This window comes from Saccopteryx bilineata, chromosome 5 (genome assembly GCF_036850765.1).
Source record: "Saccopteryx bilineata isolate mSacBil1 chromosome 5, mSacBil1_pri_phased_curated, whole genome shotgun sequence".
Taxonomy (NCBI): Eukaryota; Metazoa; Chordata; class Mammalia; order Chiroptera; family Emballonuridae; genus Saccopteryx; species Saccopteryx bilineata.
In genome coordinates, this window is record NC_089494.1 from 143,531,370 (window position 1) to 143,553,961 (window position 22,592).

At 42.2% G+C, this 22,592-nt stretch overlaps 1 protein-coding gene across 8 annotated transcripts in view; it reads right to left on the reverse strand.

Moving 5' to 3' along the window:
* Nucleotides 1–20,859, reverse strand: part of MLLT10 (MLLT10 histone lysine methyltransferase DOT1L cofactor) — a 297,166-nt gene extending 276,307 nt beyond the window's left edge. For 5 of the 8 annotated variants that reach the window (XM_066279457.1, XM_066279452.1, XM_066279460.1 and 2 more), the window contains exons 1-3: nucleotides 20,445–20,530; nucleotides 20,146–20,305; nucleotides 14,995–15,074 (exon numbers count right to left, since the gene is read on the reverse strand). In XM_066279457.1, coding sequence (XP_066135554.1) covers nucleotides 14,995–15,074; nucleotides 20,146–20,305 — 240 coding nt within the window. In that variant the 5' untranslated portion in view covers nucleotides 20,445–20,530. Of the gene's footprint in view, nucleotides 1–14,994; nucleotides 15,075–20,145; nucleotides 20,306–20,444; nucleotides 20,536–20,584 lie in introns of those variants that run through there. The other 3 variants (XM_066279455.1, XM_066279453.1, XM_066279459.1) reach the window with 3 other exon arrangements.
* Nucleotides 20,860–22,592: the final 1,733 nt, after the last annotated feature.

A 22,592-nucleotide genomic window follows, 5' to 3' on the forward strand; every position in this document is an offset into this window, starting at 1 on the left:
ACGACAGACTAAAAGATTTAAAACAAGACCTTAGGAGAAATGGTAAGTAGCTACCCTACATCACCAACACAGGTACTTAATTCCACTTAAAAACTACGTATCTTTTCTCCTTCCTAACATTCCACTGAATGATGTAAAAAGGGCATAAAGCCACAAACACAAAAACAACAAAAGGAAAGACAACTATAAAGTTTTGAAAGCTAGAAAGAAGACAAGTAGTAAATGACTCAACAGATCAGAAAAGGTTGCTGCCACAAGCCCAAAGGCAATGTATCTTGGCCCGCATAGCACCAGAAACTGGAGAAATACAAGTACTAGGCATCAGGGGCAGGGAGTTGCACATGACGAGTGGTGCAGGGAGGGATGAGTTCGGGTGAGGCTGAAAACAGAAGAAACTGGGCATAATCTGAAAAGCAATCACAACCCTTCTCCCAATCTCCTGCCATACTACACACTACCAGGTACCTGGTCTCTCTCCTACTCTGGAAAACTGCAGAAAGGGTAAACAAGGAAATATGTACTTGGGGAAACCAGGCACAGCTGAGGGAAGAAATATCATACTGAAAAAATAAGAATTACTGAAAACCTAATTCTAAATAGTGAAATACAGCAATCACCTGGCTCAAAAAATAATTGGTAAGTAGGTTGGTCAATCCCAAACAGATGACTTTTCTCTAAATAAACTATTAGACCAGTAGGTGGTTTCCTAATAGAAGAACCCAGCTAAATCATCCACCTATAATGAAGCCAGTCAGCCAATAATCCCTGCCCACATACAGACCTTCCAATCAACTCATTATGAACTTGATGGCTAAGGAGTAACTAGATATTTAAGCAAAGCCTTTAACAAGACAGGCCTAAACAAAAGATACAGAGAAACCGAGGAAAAGAGTCCCAGGAGAAGAAAACTTCAGAAAACAGAAACAAAATAAAACAACCATCTGATTAATATCCTCATAGAGTTGAAAGAAGATATTGCATCCAAGAAACAAAACCAGATAATGAAAACAAGGAGCATTCAGAAAGCATAAAAGAGCCCTTGGAAATTAAAAATGTAATAGAACTGGCTGGCCCTGGCTGGTAACTTAGTGGTTAGAGCGTCAGCCTGGTGTGTGGCCGTCTGGGTTCAATCGCCACTCAGGTAACACATGAGAAGCAACCATCTGTTTCTCCATCCCTCCCCACTCTTTCTCCAGCTCTTCCCCTCTTGCAACCAGTAGCTTCCATTAGTTCCAGCATTGACCCCAGGCATTGAGGATAGCTTGGTTGATTTGAGCATTGGCCCCAGACATGGCTTGCAGGATCTTGGTCCGGGTGCATGTGGGAGTCTATTTCCCCTCCTCTCACTTAAAAAAATAAAAATAAAAATAAAAATAAATAAAAGTGTAATGGGATTCAGAAATTTAACTTAAGGGTTAGATGATAAAGTAAGGAACTACTTCAGAAAGTAGAACAAAAATAAACACAAAATATAAAAAATCAGATCAGATTAGTTCAAAAGGTCCAATATCCAAATAAAGAAACATATATAAAAAGCAAACAATGACAATTCTTTGATAACTTCCAGCTGAAGAAATTATCAAAGAAATAATTCCAAAATATTTCCCTTAATTGAACTCATGTTCTCCAACATGATTTTCCATATGAAAAGAGCCACTGTATGATCTTTACAGTAGTAAGGGAAAGCACATGACCATGACAAGTGTCAGAAACAAGCAGGATAAGAGAAAAATACTAAATCCAAAGAGAACTATCACATACAAAAAAATTAGAAATCTGAACTTGCTGGGACTCAACAGAAACACTGAAAGTTAAAAAGCAATGGAGAAACAGCTTCACAGTTCTGAAGGAAAATGATTACCAAGAATTCTGTTCAGCCATATTATCATTCAAGTAAAACACAACACTACAGCATAAAAAAATCTATAAAAATTTATTTCTCACACACTTTTCCCCAAGAAGCTACTAGCACATATGCCAACCAAAGCAAGGAAATAAAGAAGAAATGGGGAGGGGGTGAAGGGTTAGAAAACAGAAAACAGAATACAAAATAAACAAGGCATGATCTGTGGTGGTGCATAGATAAAGCACCAACCTGGAATGCTAAGGTCGGCAGCTTGAAACCTAGGGCTTGCCTTGTTAAGGTATGTACTAGAAGGAACCACTACAAGTTGATGCGTCTCGCTCCTACCCCCAGTCTCTCTTCTCTCTCTAAAAATCAATAAATAAAAACTTTAAAAAACCAAATAAGCAAGAAGTAATGAAAACTCCCAAAATGATAGTGAAGGGAAATTCCAGGACTAAAAAGAAACCAGCCAAGATGGGAGCAGGGGAGGTAGTACTTAGAGCAGGGGTCCCCAAACTTTTTACACAGGGGGGTCAGTTCACTGTCCCTCAGACCATTGGAGGGCCGGACTATAAAAAAAACTATGAACAAATCCCTATGCACACTGCACATATCTTATTTTAAAGTAAAAAAACAAAATGGGAACAAATACAATACTTAAAATAAATAACAAGTAAATTTAAATTAACAAACTGACCAGTATTTCAATGGGAACTATGGGCCTGCTTTTGGCTAATGAGATAGTCAATGTGCTTCTCTCACTGACCACCAATGAAAGAGGTGCCCCTTCCGGAAGTGTGGCAGGGACTGGATAAATGGCCTCAGGGGGCCGCATGTGGCCCGCAGGCCATAGTTTGGGGACCCCTGACTTAGAGGAAGGTCTGGGTCCTCTGAGTCCTAGTCTATCCACTAAGCCACCGCCTGGTCAGGCAAAGTGATGCTTCTTATCTCCTTTTCTACCTTTCTCGCTCTTTCTCTCTCCCTACAAAAAAAAGGGAAAAAAAGAAAAGAGAAAAAATAGCTGCTTCGACATTCCTTTTAGAAATATAGAAAGAGGACCTGGCCAGTTGCTCAGTGGATAGAGCATCAGCCTGGCATTTGGATATCCTGGGTTCAATCCCCAGTCAAGGCACACAGGAGAAGAGACCACCTGCTTCTTCCTCCCCCCTCCCCTTTCTCTCCTCCTTCTCCTCCCACAGACAGTGGCTCGATTGGTTCAAGCATTGGTCCTGGGTGCTGAGGATAGCTCAGCTGGTCTGAGCTGCATCAGCCTCAGGCGCTAAAAATAGTTAGGTTGATTTGAGCATTGGCCCCAGATGGGTTTGTCTGGTGAATCCTTACTGGGGCACATGAAGAAGTCTGTCTCACTATCTCTCCTCCTGTCACTTCATATATATTATAAATATATATATATTTATATTTCAACTATAGTTTCTATTATATAATTATGTATATAATATACATATGTAAATACCAGAAGGAAAAAAGAAAATAAGGGGCTGCCTCTAGAGAATGACAGGTGAGTTCAAGAATCAAGCAGCAGCCTGGCCTGTGGTGGCGCAGTGGATAAAGCATCAACCTGGAAACAATGAGGTTGCCGGTTCAAAACCCTGGGCTTGCCTGGTCAAGGCACATATGGGAGTTGATGCTTCCTGCTCCTCCCCCCTTCTCTCTCTCTCTCTCTTCCCTCTCTATAATGAATAAATAAAATCTTTAAAAAAAAAAAAAAAAAGAATCAAGCAGCAAAGTACTACTATATGTATGAGAGAAGCTTTTAGTACTACATGACTTTATGTACATACAATTTGATAAACATAAAATTATATCTAAACAAAAAAAATGTAGTAGATAGGGACCATATGTTGGGCAATTTGTCTTGTAGGGTATTGCATGTTTTCATTTCTCTTACTAGTTCTGTATTCATGCTACAAAGGATGCAAACACTTATTAAACACCTACTCCATGTCAGCCTAAGTTATACTATGCTTTTCTCACAGTAAAAGAAATAGGAATTGCCTGACCAGGCAGTCGCGCAGTGAATTAGAACATCGCACTGGAACGCAGAGGATCCAAGTTTGAAACCCCAAGGTCACAGGCTTGAGCATGGGCTTATCTGGCTTGTGTGCAGGTTCACCAGCTAGAGCATGAGGTCGCTGGCTTGAGCATGGGATCATAGCAATGACCCCATGGTCGCTGGCTTGAAGCCCAAAGGTCACTGGCTTGAACAAAGGGTCACTAGCTCTGCTGTAGCCCCCCCCCCCCCCCGTCAATGCACATACGAGAAAGCAATCAATGAACAACGAAGGTGCCGCAACAAAGAACTGATGCTTCTCATCTTTTAACTCTTCCTGTCTGTCTGTCCCTATCTGTCCCACTCTCTCTTTCTCTGTCTCTGTCACACACACAAAAAAATGAAATGGGAATCAAGAGAGGTAACACAAATTGGCTACTTGCTTCTTTATCACCTCTTTCCAAGCTAAAGGGCCCGACCTGTGGTGGTTCAGTGGATAAAACATTGACCTAGAACACTGAGGTCACCAGTTTGAAGCCCCAAGTCTGCCTGCTCAAAGCACAAATGAGAAAGCAACTACTATGAGTTGATGCTTCCCACTCCTCCCTTTCCCCTTCTCTCACTCCTCTCTCTAAAATAAAATTAACTCTTTAAAATAAAAAAGCTATAGGGACTTCGGATGCTATACTGAATTTTTTAAAAGCAAATATTAGATATAAATCAGCAGTAAAAAATATGTTAGCAAATGTTTAACTTTTAAGGCATTCTATATAAAGTACACAAGCTGCCTGACTGGTGGTAGCTCAGTAGCTAGAGCATCAACCTGGGACGCTGAAGTCCCAGGTTTGAAACCCCATGGTTGCCAGCTTAAGCATGGGATCATAGACAGGATCCCATGGTCGCTGGCTTGAGCCCAATGTCGCTGGCTTGAACAAGGGGTCACTGGCTTGGATGGAGCACCCCCCTTCAGGTCAAGGCACATAGGAGAATCAATCAATGAACAAATAAAGTGATGCAACTACGAGCTGACGTTTCTTCTCTCTCTCTCTTCCTGTCTGCCTCTCTCTAAAAAACAAAAAACTCAGCTGCAAGAAGAACCACTTTCAGCTTTACCCTTCCCCCTTTCTTTCTGCCTGGAAATTCATTCTGCAGTCACAATAGCTACAGTTCCAGATGCCATGCTGTGACTGTGGTTCAACTCTGAAAATGAAAAGCATGTGCTAAGATTGGTACATTAGGAAAACAGAAAAGGTCTGACCCCTCGTAACTTCACAGAGCTGTCATAAAAGCTTTTAAATGTTTCTCTGAATGTCTGTTAAATAAAAGAATTTATAAATTCCTATTTTGTAGAAGCCACTATAATCTAGTCTTTACTAGCAGCCAAATGCAATTCTTAACAGTTACAGAGCAAATGCAAACAATCCTACAGCAACATCTTCAACTCAAGTTAGAGGAATAGGAATTTTAAGACAAAAAATCCTAAAGATTAACTCACAGTCAAAAATTACTAAATATATACACATCTACCACCTGAGTTAACAAAACAAATGAAAGATTTCCAAGATCTCTGAAGGGTTTTAAAGTAAGTAGGTTTTAAGTGTTCAAATTAATAAAGGAAAGCATATAATCCTTAAGGTGATAATAACAAGACATTATGAACAAAATAAGCAGCAAATTGAAAAACAAAAACAAATAGAGCCTGACCAGGCGGTGGCGCAGTGGATAGAGCATTGGACTGGGATGTGGAGGACCCAGGTTCAAGACCCCGAGGTCGCCAGCTTAAGCACGGGCTCATCTGGTTTGAGCAAAGCTCACCAGCTTGGACCCAAGGTCGCTGGCTCAAGCAAGGGGTTACTCGGTATGCTATAGCCCCACAGTCAAGGCACATATGAGAAATCAATCAATGAACAACTAAAGTGCCACAATGAAAAACTGATGATTGATGCTTCTCATCTCTCTCCATTCCTGTCTGTCTGTCCCTATCTATCCCTCTCTCTGACTCTCTCTCTCTGTCTCTGTAAAAAAAAAAACCAAATAGAAATTCATTCAGAAAAGCAATTCCCTGATCAGATGAACAGAGGCATAAATTTGAAGCCAGACCTAAAAGGATTATCTGTAATACAGAGATAAATGAAATTAAAAGACATAAAGAAAAAAATGGGACCCCAAGCATAAACCTAAGTAACAGTTTCAGGAAAAGAAAACATATAATGGGAAGGTGATATTTGAAAACATAGAGCATAAAATTTTCAAAAATGGATGAAACACATCAAGTCCTCAGAATGAAAAAGTAGATCAATTATCAAGCAGGATAAACAGACTGTCAACATATTTCCTATTTGCACAGAGATACCACAAGACAAGCTAGAATCAAGTCATAATTACAAAAAACAACTATTACCCTACGATTCAAACTAGCATACCACAGCATAAAATAATATTTTTAGACATAAAAAGAGTAATAATATAACAGTGGCTGGATAGCTCAGTTGGTTAAAACTTCATTTTTTTTTTTTTTAAGATTTTATTACTGCCTGACCAGGTGGTGGCACAGTGGAAAGAATGTCGGACTAAGACACAGAGGATCCAGGTTCAAAACCTAGAGGTTGCCGGCTTGAGTGCAGGCTCACCAGCTTGAGCACAAGACCAAAGACATGACCCTATGGTCACTGACTTGAGCCCAGAGGTCACTGGCTTAAAACCCAAGGTCAATGGTTTGAGCTCAAGGTCATTGGCTTGAGCAACAGGTCATTCGCTCTGCTCTAACCCCCCCCATCAAGGCTCATATGAGAAAGCAATCAATGAACAACTAAGGTGTCGCAATGAAGATTTGATGCTTCTCATCTCTCTCCATTCCTGTCTGTCTGTTCCTCTCTCTGTCTCTCTCTCTGTCACATACACACAAAATAAAAGTTACTGATCTTTTTAATTGAATTGTTTTTTTGAGAGAGAGAGAGAGAGAGAGGTAGGAGCAGGAAACATCAACTCATAGTTGCTTCTCATGCCTTGACCGAGCAAGCCCAGGGTTTCAGACACAGCAACCTCAGCATTCCAGGTCAACACTTCATCTACTGCATCACCACAGATTGGGCTATTTATTATTTTTTAAAGTGGACAGTGAGAAAGGCAGGGGTAGGGGGAGCAGAAAGCATCAACTCGTAGTAGTAGTTGCTTCTGGTATGTGGCAAAGCTGGATTTCAAACCATCAACCTCAGAACTCCAGGTCCACACTTTATCCACTGCACCACCACAGGTCAAGCTAGAAGCCTGAAGCTCAGAGATTGCCAGTTAGATCCCCAGTGAGGGGACATATAGGAATAGATGTAGATGTTCCTGTATCTGTCTCTTTCTCTCTTTCTCTCTCTCTCTCTTCCTCCCCCCTTGCCCCCTGCCTCTCTCACTAAAATCAATTAAAAATCTGAAAATAAAAATAAATACTTTTAAGGGAGCATGTATTTGAAGTTGGACCATTGTTAGCTTATTGTATAGTTTCAGAGGGGTTGGATCAAGTGTACAGGTTAAAAATTCTAATCACTAGCCTGACCAGATGGTGGCACAGTGGATAGACCATCCACCTGGGATACTGAGGACCTAGGTTAGAACCGTGAGGTCACAGGCTTGAGTGTGGGCTCACCAGCTGGAGTGTGGGTTCACTGGCTTGAGTGCGGGATCATAGATGTGACCCCATGGTCACTGGTTTGAAGCCCAATGTCAGTGGCTTGAGCAACGGGTCAATGGCTCAACTGGAGCCCCCCAGTCAAGGCACATATCAGAAGCAATCAATGAACAACTAAAGCAGGGGTCCCCAAACTACGGCCCGAGGGCCGCATGCAGCCCCCTGAGGCCATTTATCCGGCCCCCGCCGCACTTCCGGAAGGGGCACACCTCTTTCATTGGTGGTCAATGAGAGGAGCACATTGACCAACTCATTAGCCAAAAGCAGGCCCATAGTTCCCATTGAAATACTGGTCAGTTTGTTGATTCAAATTTACTTGTTCTTTATTTTAAATATTGTATTTGTTCCCATTTTGTTTTTTTACTTTAAAATAAGATATATGCATTGTGCATAGGGATTTGTTCATAGTTTTTTTATAGTCTGGCCCTCCAACGGTCTGAGGGACAGTGAACTGGCCCCCTGTGTAAAAAGTTTGGGGACCCCTGAACTACGAGTTGATGCTTCTTATATCTCTTTCTCTCGCACGTGCACATACTTAAAAAATAAGCCATAGAGCAAAAAGGAAACTGGGCTGAGCAAAAACAACAGTAATTTTAAGTCTAAAGTACAAATAATTCTTTTTTTAAAAGCACAACTACTGGCCATAGCCAGTTGGGTCAGCAGTAGAACGTCAGCCCAGCATGTGGAAGTCCAGGTTTGATTCCTGGCCAGCGCACACAGGAGATGAACCCATCTACTTCTCCACCCTTCCCCCTCTCCTTTCTCTCTCTCTCCACTCTTCCCCTCCCGCAGCCATGGCTCAAATGGTTTGAGCTATTTGGCTCTGGCTGCTGAGGATGGCTCCAGGGCCTTGCTTCAAGAGCTAAAATAGCTCAGTTGCTAAGCAACAGAGCAGTGGTCCCAGATGGCCAGAGCACTGCTCTTTAAGGGGCTTGCCTGGTCAGGGAACATGCAGGGAGTCTGTCTCTCTGCCATCCCACCACTGTCTTAAAAAAAAAAAGTTTGCTAACATAGTAGTACATCTTGTAAGTCCTCATCAAAGAAAAAAATATTTGCAAATATGTGATGTGATGAATGTTAACTGATTATGGTATTCATTTTGCAATATATGCATATTTCCTTATGTTGTACAACTTTACCATGTTGTATGCCAATTATATATCGACCTGGAACACTGAGGTTGCCAGTTCAAAACCCTGGGCTTGCCTGGTCAAGGCACATATGGAAGTTGATGCTTCCTGCTCCCATCCTCCTCCTCCCTCTCTCTCTCTCTCTCTCTCTCTCTCTCTCTCTCTCTCTCTCTCTCACTTTCTCTCCCCTCTCTAAAATGAATAAATCTTTAAAAAAAAAATTATATATATATATATATACACACACATATGGACCTCATACACACTAAAGAATAATGGAGTGGGGCAGGGGGGAGGGGAGTAAAGGGGTACAAATATATGGTGACAGAAAATGATTTTACTTTGCGTGATGGGCACACAGCACAATCAACAGTTCAAATGCTGTAGAGATGTTCATTTGAAACCTATGTACTTGTATTGATCAATGTCACCCCATTAAATTTAATTTTCTCCAAAAAAAGAAAAAAGAATTGTAGATCCACACTAAACAGAGTACAGAAAGTACTTCAACTTAATCTTTTAATTCCTTTTAAGTAGAAAGAAAGATTTGAAGCAAATATGAAAAAATAACATTTGTTCATTCTGGGTTTGGAACACATATGTATTCATTTTATGTTCTGTATAGCTCAGAACTATTTGTGATAATTAAATGTAAATTAATATAATTTTATTGGAATTAAATATAATTAAAATAGTTAAGTATATAATTCATATGGTTCTATAGACTTATAATGATTTGCTTGCATTACATATCTTCATTAAACAAAAATTAAAATAGTACAACCCTGTATCAATCCTTAAAACCTTGCTTTTGATTCCATCTAGCAGTTTCTTTTCTTTTTTTAATGTTTATTTTATTGATTTTAGAGAGAAAAGGAAGCAAAAAAGAGACAGAGACAGGAACACTGTTCCTGCATGTGCCCTGATGAGGTTTCAAACTGGCAACCTCTGTGCTTCCGTACAATACTCGAACCAACCAATCTATCGGCCAGAACCCATCTGGCAGTTTCTTCCTAACAATGTAAGAAACCAGAAAGAGCTGCAATAAAGAGAGGCAAAGCAGTAGGAAAAAATTACAGCTCACCTCCTGTAGGAAAGAAAGTCTTTCATTTAGAGCTAGAATAGTACTATCTAATTAATGCAAATTATTAATGGGCTTTTGGCCATTTTGTTATTTTTATTTTTTTTGCACAACTCACTTTCAACATGTTTTCACAATAGACTATTTAAAATATAAAATACCTTCTCTGTACTCACTGAAATTATGTAAGTAGATAAAATTTTTAATAAATCTCTTCAGCCAGTGTTAAATAATTAAGAATACACATTAAATATAAAAATACCCATCAGTAAGTATTTTAACCTCTAACCTCTATGATAATGATCAGTAAATACTGTTAAGTCTAATCAAAAACTTTCAGCAAAAATACTTATTCATACTTGAGGTGAATAAAGCAATGCAAGTGCTTTTTCTGAACAATGAATGCCTACCTACAAAGACCTTTCCTTAAAAATCAACCAACTTTCCCCCAATCCGTACTTTTATTTTCCTCTTCTACTATTTCAAAATTTAATCTAATCCTACAATCTCTACTCTCTTCAATGTCCTATAATGAGCATTCTGCCCAAACCAGGGAACTATAATTGCTGTCTCAAGAACTTTTCTTACTCAAGCATCCTTGACAGCAATGTCACTATCTATCCTTTCCTGAAAACCAATTAATTGTCTGTGTTAACAGTACCTGAATTGTCTCCCTTCCTGACAGTTATCCATCCTTGATATCCTTTTCTCTTAGTCTTCTACACCATACTCCTGTCTTCACTTTTCCTTTTCTCTAGCAGAAAAATATCATTAGGTTCCCAGTCTTCCTTCTGTTGTTCCAATTTTAACTTGATGCCATTATTTTAATCATAAATTTCCAATGAAAAATCCTAGCAGCATCAAAACCAATGTGCCCAAAACAGAAATTTTCTTTTTTTTTTTAATGGGGGCAGGAGGGACAGACAGGAACAGACAGACAGGAAGGGAGAAAGATGAGGAGAAGCATCAAGTCTTCATTGCAACACCTTAATTGTTCATTGATTGCTTTCTCAAATGTGCCTTGACCAGGGGACTCCAGCCAAGCCAGTGACCCCTTGCTCAAGCAAGCAACTTGGCCTTCAAGCCAGCAGCCTTTGGGCTTGAGCCAGCGAGCATGGGGGCATGTCTATGATCCCACACTCAAGCTGGAACCCTACGCTCAAGCTGGTGAGCCTACACTCAAGCCGACGACCTTGGGGTTCAAACCTGGGTCCTCAGCATCCCAGGCCAACGCTCTATCCACTGCACCACCTGCTAGTCAGGCAAAAACGCTCTATCCACTGCACCACCTCCTAGTCAGGCAAAATTTTCTTTTTCTTCAATTTTTCTTTCCTTCTACTATAAATATTACTATTAGTATCACTCATTCCAGAACAATCAACCTTGACATTTAAAAATCTTCTTTTGATTCCCTTTTCTTTACCCCAACATCCATTTCTGTCATTTCATCCTTCAAAATGCTCCCTCCCTTCCTTTCTACTCCTTCATTTTTATACTAATGGCGTCCTTAAGTCTTTCAGTTTCTAACCTCCCCTTTCAAAACCACTCTTTATACTACCAAATCACTTGTCTGAAAATAGTATGTCATTGTTCTGGATTTTTACTCTTCAGTATCTGTTACTCTGCTGGTATCTGTTAAGATACCAGCAGCTCATAACTTCACATTCTTTGAGAAGAAAGTTAACATCTCAAAACCAGAGATCTCCCTGGGTCTGAATTGTCTAGCCATGGCCAATCAGTGATCTAGGCATCTCATCCAAGCCAGCCAGGAAGATGAGATTCAGACTGAGATTCAGTTTAGTCTCGTGACATAGGAGGTACAAAATACTATACAAGGAGCTGAAGTATGGACATATTTCACCACAGGAGGCAACACATTACACAGCAGTTGAGAGACTATTCACAGCACAGACTCCAACTAGATTTATATTGCTCTTAAAACTATGATGTTCTTGCCCAACCAGGCGACGGTACAGTGGATAGAATACTGGACTAGGACACAGAGGACCCAGGTTTGAAACCCCAAGGCTGCTGGCTTGAGCGTGGGCTCATCGGGCTTGAGCACAGGGTTGTTGTCTTGAGCGTGGGATCAAAGACATGATCCCATGGTCGCTGGCTTGAGCAAGGGGTCACTCACTCTGCTGTTGCCCCCCCCCATCAAGGCACATATGAGAAAGCAATCAATGAACAACTAAGGTGCCACAACAAAGAATTGATGCTCTCATCTCCCTCCCTTCCTGTCTGTCTGTCCCTATCTGTCCCTCTCTCTGTCTCTGTCATACCACACACACAAAAAAAGTGGCAGACACAGAGAAAAGCAAAATAAGATTAAGACTAACTCAATTCCCTTTCTAAATCATGCATACATTTCCATAACAAAACACCCTTCCTTTGCTTACTTTAGCTTGGAACAAGTTTTCATTGCTTACAAAGAACCCTAACTTTTATAACTGTTCACTATTGAAATGTAAAGGAGGTTGTGCCTCTTCCTTAAAACCTTTAATTGCCCCCACATCCCAGCAAAGTCACTCAGTTGGTTAGACCATAGTCCCAATATGCCAAGGTTATAGGTTCAATCCCCAGTGATTTACAAGAATCAACCAACGAATGCATAAATAAGTGGAGCAACAAATCAATGTTCTTCCCACTCTCCCTTCCTCTTTATAATCAATAAACTTTTAAAAAATGCAATAAACTTTTTTTTTTTTTTTTTTTTTTTTTTTTTTTTTTTTTTTTTACAGAGACAGAGGGAGAGTCAGGAGAGGGATAGATAGGGACAGACAGACAGGAACGGAGAGAGATGAGAAGCATCAATCATTAGTTTTTCGTGGCAACACCTTAGTTGTTCATTGATTGCTTTCTCATATGTGCCTTGACCATGGGGCTACAGCAGACCAAGTAACCCCTTGCTCAAGCCAGTGACCTTGGGTCCAATCTGGTGAGCTTTGCTCAAACCAGATGAGCCCGTGCTCAAGCTGGCGACCTTGGGGTCTTGAACCTGGGTCCTCCGCATCCCAGTCCGACGCTCTATCCACTGCGCCACCGCCTGGTCAGGCAAAAAATGCAATAAACTTTTTAAAATAACTACCTTATTCATTTTAAGATCTTGACCATGCCCTCAGAGAGGATAAAGGAGTAAAAACAGGCAACGGTAGTATCTGAGGCAAATAATGCTGACATTCTACCATTCCCATTCACAGTCTTCTTTTTTTTTTTTTAGAATTTATTTTTATTTATTCATTTTAGAGAGGAAGGAGGGAGAGGAAGAGAGAGAGAGAGAGAGAGAAAGGGGGGAGGAGCAGGAAGCATCAACTCCCATATATGCCTTGACCAGACAAGTGCAGGGTTTTGAACCGGCAACCTCAATGTTCCCAGGTCAACGCTTTATCCACTGCGCCACCAGAGGTCAGGCCCATTCACAGTCTTTACCATCCTTCTATTTTTTTTTTTTTTTTTTTTTTTTCAGGGATAGAGAGAGAGTCAGAGAGAGGAACAGATAGGGACAGACAGGAACGGAGAGAGATAAGAAGCATCAATCATCAGTTTTTCGTTGCAACACCTTAGTTGTTCATTGATTGCTTCCTCATATGTGCCTTGACGGTGGGCCTTCAGCAGACTGAGTAACCCCTTGCTCGAGCCAGCGACCTTGGGTCCAAGCTGGTGAGCTTTTTTGCTCAAACCAGATGAGCCCGTGCTCAAGCTGGCGACCTCGGGGTCTCGAACCGGGGTCCTTCGCATCCCAGTCCGACGTTCCATCCACTGCGCCACTGCCTGGTCAGGCACCATCCTTCTATTGGTACCCATCTTTCCTACTGCCTAATCTTTCTCTGGCCTAAATCTACTGAGACTCCCCCTGAAAGAACCTCACCTGAACTGTCAGTGTTTACTAATAAAGCATAACTTCTGTTGCTTGGTGACCCATCAAGCCTAAATCACAACATACTACTTTATCAAGTCCTAAAATTTTTGTGATTGATTTCATCCTCCATTTGTTAATCCCCATTATGATAATGTTAGAACAATAGCTATAATTCTGATACAATGCATTTCCACACACAGATGAAATGTAACAGAAAATTGCTCTGGTCCCTGGCCGGTTGGCTCAGTGGTAGAGCGTTGGCCTGGCATGCAGGAGTCCCAGGTTCGATTCCGGGCCAGGGCACACAGAAGCACCCATCTGCTTCTCCACCCCTCCCCCTCTCCTTCCTCTCTGTCTCTCTCTTCCCCTCCCGCAGCCAAGGCTCCATTGGAGCAAAGATGGCCCGGGCGCTGAGGATTGCTCCGTGGCCTTTGCCTCAGATGCTAGAATGGCTCTGGTTGCAACAGAGCAATGCCCCAGATGGGCAGAGCATCGCCCCCTGATGGGTATACCCAGTGGATCCCAGTTGGGCGCATACGGGAGTCTGTCTGACTGCCTCCCCGTTTCCAGCTTCGGAAAAATACAAAAAAAAAAATTGCTCTGAATTTCAGTCCTAGAAAGGCTATTTAGCCATTTGCCCAGGCAAAAATAAAAGATTCTGGTTTTACTATACATGTAGAGAAGTTGAAGTGTTTTTTTCCTACCTTCTGTCAAATTCTCTAGTCAACACCAAAAGAACTATAACATTACAAAGGTAATACTTTTCTATGGTTAATGAAGATTAAATCTATTTCTCCCTTATAAATCCAGAAGCAGAAAAATGGTTTAGGCCACAAAGAATAAACATATCTCCCTCACTCTTACAGGAGGTTTACAAAAGTGTTCAGAAAGAAAGTAGCCAGCCAAGTAAAAAACAAAGAAAAGGAAGATCTTTATGTTGCCTTGCCAAAGGGACTGAATGTCTAAAAATATTAAGTGTTCAAAGTCAAACTACACTTGTGCAGATGTAGTAAAAATATGAAGCGCTAAATTCTTGGGAGTTATTTTATTCATTAAACAGAACTTGGCAGAATTTTCAGTATAACTTCTTTATGTCCTACTGCCATTATATTATATGATTAGCCAATTTAACCTTCAAACCAGTAAGTAGGACTAATAAGCCCAAATACAACTTTATATTTTAACTGCTCTAAGTATCCAGCAACATATACTTATGTTGTTCAATTTCCTTTTCATATTTTATAAAATTGGTTTAAAATTGCAAGTCATGATTTGGCCCAAGTTAAATATCTGAACAAAAGACTGACAACCCTTCAAACTAAAACATGAGTATGTAGCATCCTAAGTTATTTCAATGAAATATTTTAATATTTTTGATCAACAGTCCTTACCACTCTGGCTGCTCTCTCCTGAGATTCACATTTCCTGCAAAACCATGGTCCAGTGGGTACTTGAACAATGCCATAGCAAGCTGTTGGGAAATAAAATATTTTAATGTATGTTAAAATTAAAGAACTATGAAAAATCAGCCCTGGCCAGATAGCTCAGTTGGTTAGAACATCATTCCAACATGCCAAGGTTGTGGGTTCAATCATTAGTCCAGGCACATATAAGAATCAACCAGTGAATGAATAAGTAGAATAATAAATTGATGTTTCTCTTTTTCTCCCTCCCTTTCTCTAAAATCATTTGTGTGTGTGTGTGTGTGACAGTGAGAGGGACAGACAAGACAGGAAGGGAGAGAGATGAGAAGCATCAAGTCTTTGTTGCAGCATCTTAGTTGTTCAATGATTGCTACTTTTTTTTTTTTTTTTTGTATTTTTCTGAAGTTGGAAACGGGGAGGCAGACAGACTGCCGCATGCGCCCAACCGGGATCCACCCAACATGCCCACCAGGGGGCGATGCTCTGCCCGTCTGGGGCGTCACTCTGTTGCAACCAGAGCCATTCTAGCACCTGTGGCAGAGGCCACAGAGCCATCCTCAGCGCCCGGGCAAACTTTGCTCCAATGGAGCCTTGGCTGCAGGAGGGGAAAAGAGAGAGACTGAGAGGAAGGAGAGGGGGAGGGGTGGAGAAGCAGATGGGCACTTCTCCTGTGTGCCCTGGCCGGGAATCGAACCCAGGACTCCTGCACGCCAGGCTGACGCTCTACCACTGAGCCAACTGGCCAGGGCCTCAATGATTGCTATCTTATATGTGCCTTGACAGGGGTGGGGGGGGGTCCCTAGCAGAGCAAGTGACCCCTTGCTCAAGCCAGTAACCTTAGGTGCAAGCCAGCAACCTCTGGGCTTCAAGCCAGTGACCTTTGGGCTCAAACCAGCAACCATGGGGTCATGTCTATATCCCATGCTCAAGCCAGTGACCCCATGCTCAAGCTGGTGAGCCCACACTCAAGCTGGATGAGCCCATCAGGTTTCGAACGTGGGTCGTCTGGGTCCCAGTCTGACACTCTATCCACTGCACCACTACCTGCTCAGGCTAAAATCAATTTTTAAAAAAAATATTTAAAGAATAGACCTGGCTGGATAGCTCCGTTGGTTAGAGCATCATATTGATATGTAAAGGTTGCAGGTTCGATCCCTTGTCAAGGCACATACAGGAACAGATCAACGTTTCTGTTTCTCTGTCTTTCTCTCCACCCCTTTCCTCTCTCTCTAAAAGTGAATAAATAAAATTGTTATGAAAAAAGAATTATGGGCCCTGGCCTGGTTTGTCAGTGGATAAAGTGTCAACCCAGCACACCAAGGTCGAGGGTTTGATCCCTGATCCGGGAAGGTACAAGAAGCAATTAATGAACGCACAACTAAATGGAAGAACTAAGGGGAACAACCAATTGATGCTTCTCTCTCTCTCTAAGGCAATGGATGGAAACAATTTTTTAAAGAATTATAGAAAATCAAATATCCTTTATTTATTTATCTTTTGAGAGAGAGAAAGGGAGGGCGGGGGAGAGAGAAAGACAACAAAAACATAGATCCACTCCTGTATGTGCCCTTACCGGGGATCAAACTGGCAACCTCTGCGCTTCAGGCCAACTGAGCCCATCCAACCAGGGTAAAAATCAAATACCCATTAAAGCCCTAATAAACTAATTACTTCTCAAACTATTCATGGAAATCACCTGCTTTGTAGAGAATTAAAACATTTTATATTTACATTTATCACATATATCACCTAGTTGAAATTGTATGACATAATAAAAATGTTTAAATACCAATCTTGTTATTTCATTTAAATAAGCATAAAATTACGATTTTATTTATTTTATGATGGGGGAATATATTAGGTAAAATTTAGCACATGATTAGATTTTTTACATAGACTAACTCAGAAATTCATTAATTTATTCCTGTATCCTACAATTTAAATAGCAAACATTTTACATAAGTCTAAGGAAAATATTTCCAAACCACCTTTCAAAATGAGCAACAGCCTGATGGGGCTGTGGTACAGTGGACAGTGCACTGACCTGGGACACTGAAGGCCCAGGTTCAAAACCCCAAGGTTACTGGCTTGAGCAAGGGGTCATTGTTTCAGTTGCAGCCCCCTCCATCACATATGAGAAACAATCAGTGAACTAAATAAAGTGCTACAAGAAGTGGATACTTCTCATCTTTCTCTTCCTATCTGTCTGTCTGTCTTTCTCTCTCTCATTAATACATAAATAAATAAGATGAGCAACAGATACTGCAGGAAATAAAAATAAAATGTAAAAATGAAATGCTTCCAGAATAGGCAAATCTAGAGAGACAAATTAGATTAGAGGTTGCCTGGGGAGTTGAATAGAAATGAGGAATACAAGATTTCTTGTTAGGGTGATGAAAATGTTCTAAAATTGATTGTGGTAATGGATGCAAAAGTCTGTGATTATATTAAAAACCCGTAAATTGTACACTTGTACACTTCAAATGGATGAATTATATGGCATGTGAATCACATCTCAATAAAGCTGTTATTTTTAAAAAGCACATATTTCTAAATATATGTGAATGCTCCAACCAGTAATATGAATGTATCAAATAGCTAAAATACTTGTTTCTAAATTTATATTAATATTTAATTAACTTAAACTTGTAATTTTCCCCAAAACCTAAAAATACAAATATCCAAATGACATTCTCAAATAACTATGCTCAAAGAAAACTTGAAAATATCTTAAATATTGGAAAGTATTTAAAGGATATAAAATCAACTTTCACATGGAATCATACACATGATGCTACGGTTGCTGGCTTGAGCAAGGAGTCACTGGCTCAACTGGAGCTCCCCAGTCAAGGTACTTATGAGAAGCAATCAATGAACAACCAAAGTGACACAACTAAAAGTTCTTGATTCTCATCTCTTTCTCTTCCCCTCTCTCTCTCTCTTTCTCATGCTTAAAAAAATAAGAAGAAATATAAAATAAAATCAGCACAAATTTTTAAATCTCCAAAAAAGTAAACTTCTAATCCCTTTTAAAAACTGTAAATGTGGGCCTGACCTGTGGTGGCGCAGTGGGATAAAGCATCGACCTGGAAGTGCTGAGGTCGCTGGTTCGAAACCCTGGGCTTGCCTGGTCAAGGCACATATGGGAGTTGATGCTTCCAGCTCCTCCCCCCCTTCTCTCTCTCTGTCTCTCCTCTCTCTCTCTCACTCTGTTTCTCCCTCTCCTCTCTAAAATGAATAAATAAATAAAAATAATAATCTACCACCGGTGGACTTCATGTAACCCTTGTAAAAAAAAAAAAAAAAAACTGTAAATGCGTCAGTAAAAATATTCTATCAGCCATGAAATGCTGCATGAGTGTCCAAAAACTTGTATTTTAATTCAAAAGTGCTAGTAGAGAAGAAAAACTTAACAACAAAAATTTTTAACACTTAAATGAACATTTTCTATTATTGGGAAATGAAATTACTTATTAAAACTTGATAATTTATCATCCAATTCATAAGAAATACCTCCACACAAAGCACCAAAAATCACTGGAATGCAAACACTATATATCATTTTCTAATTCCTTAAAATCAGTATGTAGTTTCAACACATGTTTACTCCTTTAAAAAGGAAGCTGTATAACCTTGCTCTTCTTAAAAGGAAAATGAGAATAAATGCATTCTCAGGTAATTCACAATTTCTAAGTCTCCCTTCACAGCTCTGAGATTCCACTGTAAAGAACGTACTTTAAAGAAAAATAGAAACAAAAAAAACACATTTTACAGCCTTAAATTCATCACTCACTGGATGCCAGACTCAGAAATTGGGAATGGGGCAGGTTGGAGAATAATAGGGAGAGCCAAAGAGCCATCAAAAAATTATCTGGGTTGTTTCGGCCTCAATTCCTTACCATTTGAACAGGAAAAGGTCAAAATCGTTAATGTCCAGAAAACTATCTTATTAGTGTCCTCGACGTTTTGTATATCAAAAAAACTCACGGCCTGACCAAGCGGTGGCGCAGTGGATAGAGCGTCAGACTGGGATTCGGAGGACCCAGGTTGGAGACCCCGAGGTCACCAGCTTGAGTGCTGACTCATCTGGTTTGAGCAAATCTCACCAACTTGGACCCAGGGTCGCTGGCTCCAGCAAGGGGTTACTCAGTCTGCTGAAGGCCCCCGGTCAAGGCACATATGAGAAAGCAATCAATGAACAACTAAGGTGTCGCAAAGAAAAACTGATAATTGATGCTTCTCATCTCTCCGTTCCTGTCTGTCTCTATCTATTCCTCTCTCTGACTCTCTCTCTGTCTCTGTTTAAAAAAAAAAAAAAGAAAAAAAACCTCACAGAGTGAAAACACCCAGAAATAAACCCCCCAAGTCACTGGTAGCACCACCATTTCTTCTCTTCAGTCACTTCAGCTAAGTGGCCTGATGAGGCCACTGAACGGCTTCATCCAGCAGCCCAGGCCAGCTCAGACAAGCCACTCCTGCAGCAGCACAACTGCAACGGCGACATTCCGCCGTCTTCTCCGCAGGAAGCTCCCAGTCGGAAGCAGCAATCTCCCCTCTAAAGCTGTGGACGCAGCAGTGGGCGCCTCCCTCCCTAATCCAAAGCGGCAAGGCAACTTCTTGTCCGCCTCTCGCCAGCCCAGAGCAGCAAGCGGAGTTCCGAGGCTGATTCCATGCCACAAGAAGTCCCCAGACACACTGCGGCAGACTGGAGCGGGCGTGAAGGGGGAGGAGTCTCTACTTGCCAAAAACCCACAGCCACTGTACCACGACCAAGGGGCGCACACCCAGCCCCCTGCCCCTCCTCCCCGCACCCCTTCTTCTCCAACTAAGGCCTCGGAAAGTCTCCAAGCCACGGCACCGGGCGCAAGCAGCGGCCAAATGACACTTGAAAGAGTGAGCGCGGAATCACATGACAGTCCAGGCCACACGCACTTTCTCCCACATGCATAGCCCACACCCCCTGCTCCCTGCAGCGGACCCTCGGTGTCAATCCCGGCCGCGGAACGGGGCGGGGCGGGGGGAGGGGCGGGAGGGAACTGGCAGTTGCTGCCAAGGTGGGGGAAGCCGTGACGGTTGGGAGCAGGCCGGGTTCGCCTAGGCGGGCGGTTGGGTGTTTACCTTGATGCACCGCGACGCTGCAGCCGTGCCCGTCGCAATAAACCAGAGGGTTCTCGGCCCAGCCTCTCTCGTCTGAGCAAACGCAACAGCCTCCAATCATCTCCTTCATACTATGGGAGACCTCGTCCTCCAGTGACACGGGCCGGTCGCTAGAGACCATCTAAGAGGGAGTTGGGGGGGGACCATTAAAAAACACATGCAAGCCAGTTAGTGCTTCCCCCCCGCACAGCCAGCCAACCCGCGCCCCAGCTCCCTCCCGGCGTCCCGGGCCCCCGCCCGCCACTCGGCCGCTCGCTCACTCGGGCTTTGCCGCTCAGTCACTCACGTTCCGTACAGGAGTCAGGAGCCATGTCCTTGCTGACTCCCCCCACCTCCCCTCCACCGCCTCCTCCGCCTCCTCCGCCTCCTCCTCCTCCTCCTCGTCTTCTTCCCTCCCCACCTCCACCCGGCGGCTAACGCTGGAGCCCGAAGAGGGCACACATAATCAAGTAGGCCTCCGCACAGGCGCACTGGGGGAGCCCCGTCGGGCCAGGGGCGGTGAAGGAGGGGAAGGAGGGCTGCGCTTCCTCCTCCAAGCGTCACTCGGCGTGCGCGCCCGCCCTGCGGCCGGCGTGAAGGAGAAGGCCCGGGAGAGGCGAGGCCTGCGTGCGCGCCGCCGCGTCCGGCCGGCAGCGCCTACCTCCCGGCGCCTTCTCCTCCGGACGCCGCTCGCTGCCGCCGAGGTGCGCTGGAGGTTGAAGGCGACTGGGGCCGGCGGCGCGCCGAGGCTGCAACGTGCCTACAGGGGGGCGCGGGGCCGCGCACGCGGGGGGCGGGGACGTTGGGGTTGTCTTCTGCAGCGCCGGTCGCGAGGGCTGCGTGTGCAAGCCCAGAAGAGGCCGCAGGGGTGGGGAGAAGGATGCTGAGGGCAGAAAGGTAGGGCGTCTTGTCAGAGAAGCTGGAAGGGGTTCCCAGGGGCATCTCACTGCACTGGGAGCTTACCTGCCAGCTTTTCTTCCTCCAGAACTGGCCCTTAGCTAACATGGCTTGGGCAAGTATGCCAGCTTCCTGGAAGGGTGCAGTGAGGCTTGGCTTCCTGTAGTTTTCCGTACTAACTTCACTGTGCTGCTGCAGCCTCTCCACCCATTAAATTCCCAACCTGGACTCGACCCAAAGACAGTGGAAGTGTCACCAAATCTGCCGCCCATTTGTACACCGCATTGGCCTCAGTGACAAATGGAAGTGCATCACAGGCTGAAGGTCAAAATCCTTGTTATGGTTATACTTGGAGAGAGAACACCAAGGCTACACTCAGCTTATTGTCTAGGCGTACAAATGATTGTTAATCAGGAATTATCAATATAATGTGATGGTCTAGAAAATGCAGTTAGTTATATGAAATATGAAGGAACCCATAGTCAATCACCAGGTGATAATTAACACTTTGACACTGGAGCCTAATTTTGATTGGGGATTTCTCTGTACTCTGAATTTATTAAAAATTTAAGGTCACTTTTTTTATTTTAAGGTAATTTAGGCGGCAGAAAGATGGGGGCTCATTCCTCACATCAAGTAGGAAATATATTAGGCCTGTCTGAATAGATTAATTAGCTGGATACTGAGCAGTTTCAAGCTGTAAAATCTTGCACTGTTGCCCTATCCTCTATGTATCCTTATAAGTCTAATATTGATTAGGCAAAAAGTGTCTAATTGTAAAAATTTAGCATGAAATAGGAACACAGATATTTTGTTTAAATGACAAGCATAGCTACAAGGCACATTCATGGCTTTGAATAATACAATGCAGGTACAAAATGGTTTTTTATCAGGAATTAACAATATAAAGTGAAAATCTGGACAATGCAGTAATACAACTCTAAAGAGTGGGGGAAACTTAAGTTCCCCTGGACAGCCAGCAAAAGATAATGGCTCAAGCTTTAAAAGCATTCCAAATGAATTTGGAATTCAAAATTTCAATTGCTAGAAATCTATTTAAGAATAATAGATATAATAAAAACATATAAGCAGATATTAGCAAATGAATTCAAACATTCTTAAACTAAGTGAGAAATCAACAGTAATCAAATCACTAAAAGTGTAAGATACGGAAAATATGTACACCCAAGAGATACAAAGAATGAGAATTCAATTTTAGCTCTAATAGTGCAGTTAGAAAATATGACTGCAAGATTACATACTTATAAAATGCAAAATCTTTTTGGGGACATGGCAACAAATAATAAATTTCTGAACATATAATAATTACCTTTGTAAAAACATCATTGATGTTTATAAAACTAAAAGCACCTTCAAACAAAATATTGTTTTGTGTATGTTTATTTTTTTTTTTTTTTTTTTTTTTTTTTTTTACAGAGGCAGAGATAGACAGGGACAGACAGACAGGAACAGAGAGAGATGAGAAGCATCAATCATCAGTTTCTCGTTGCGCGTTGCGACTTCTTAGTTGT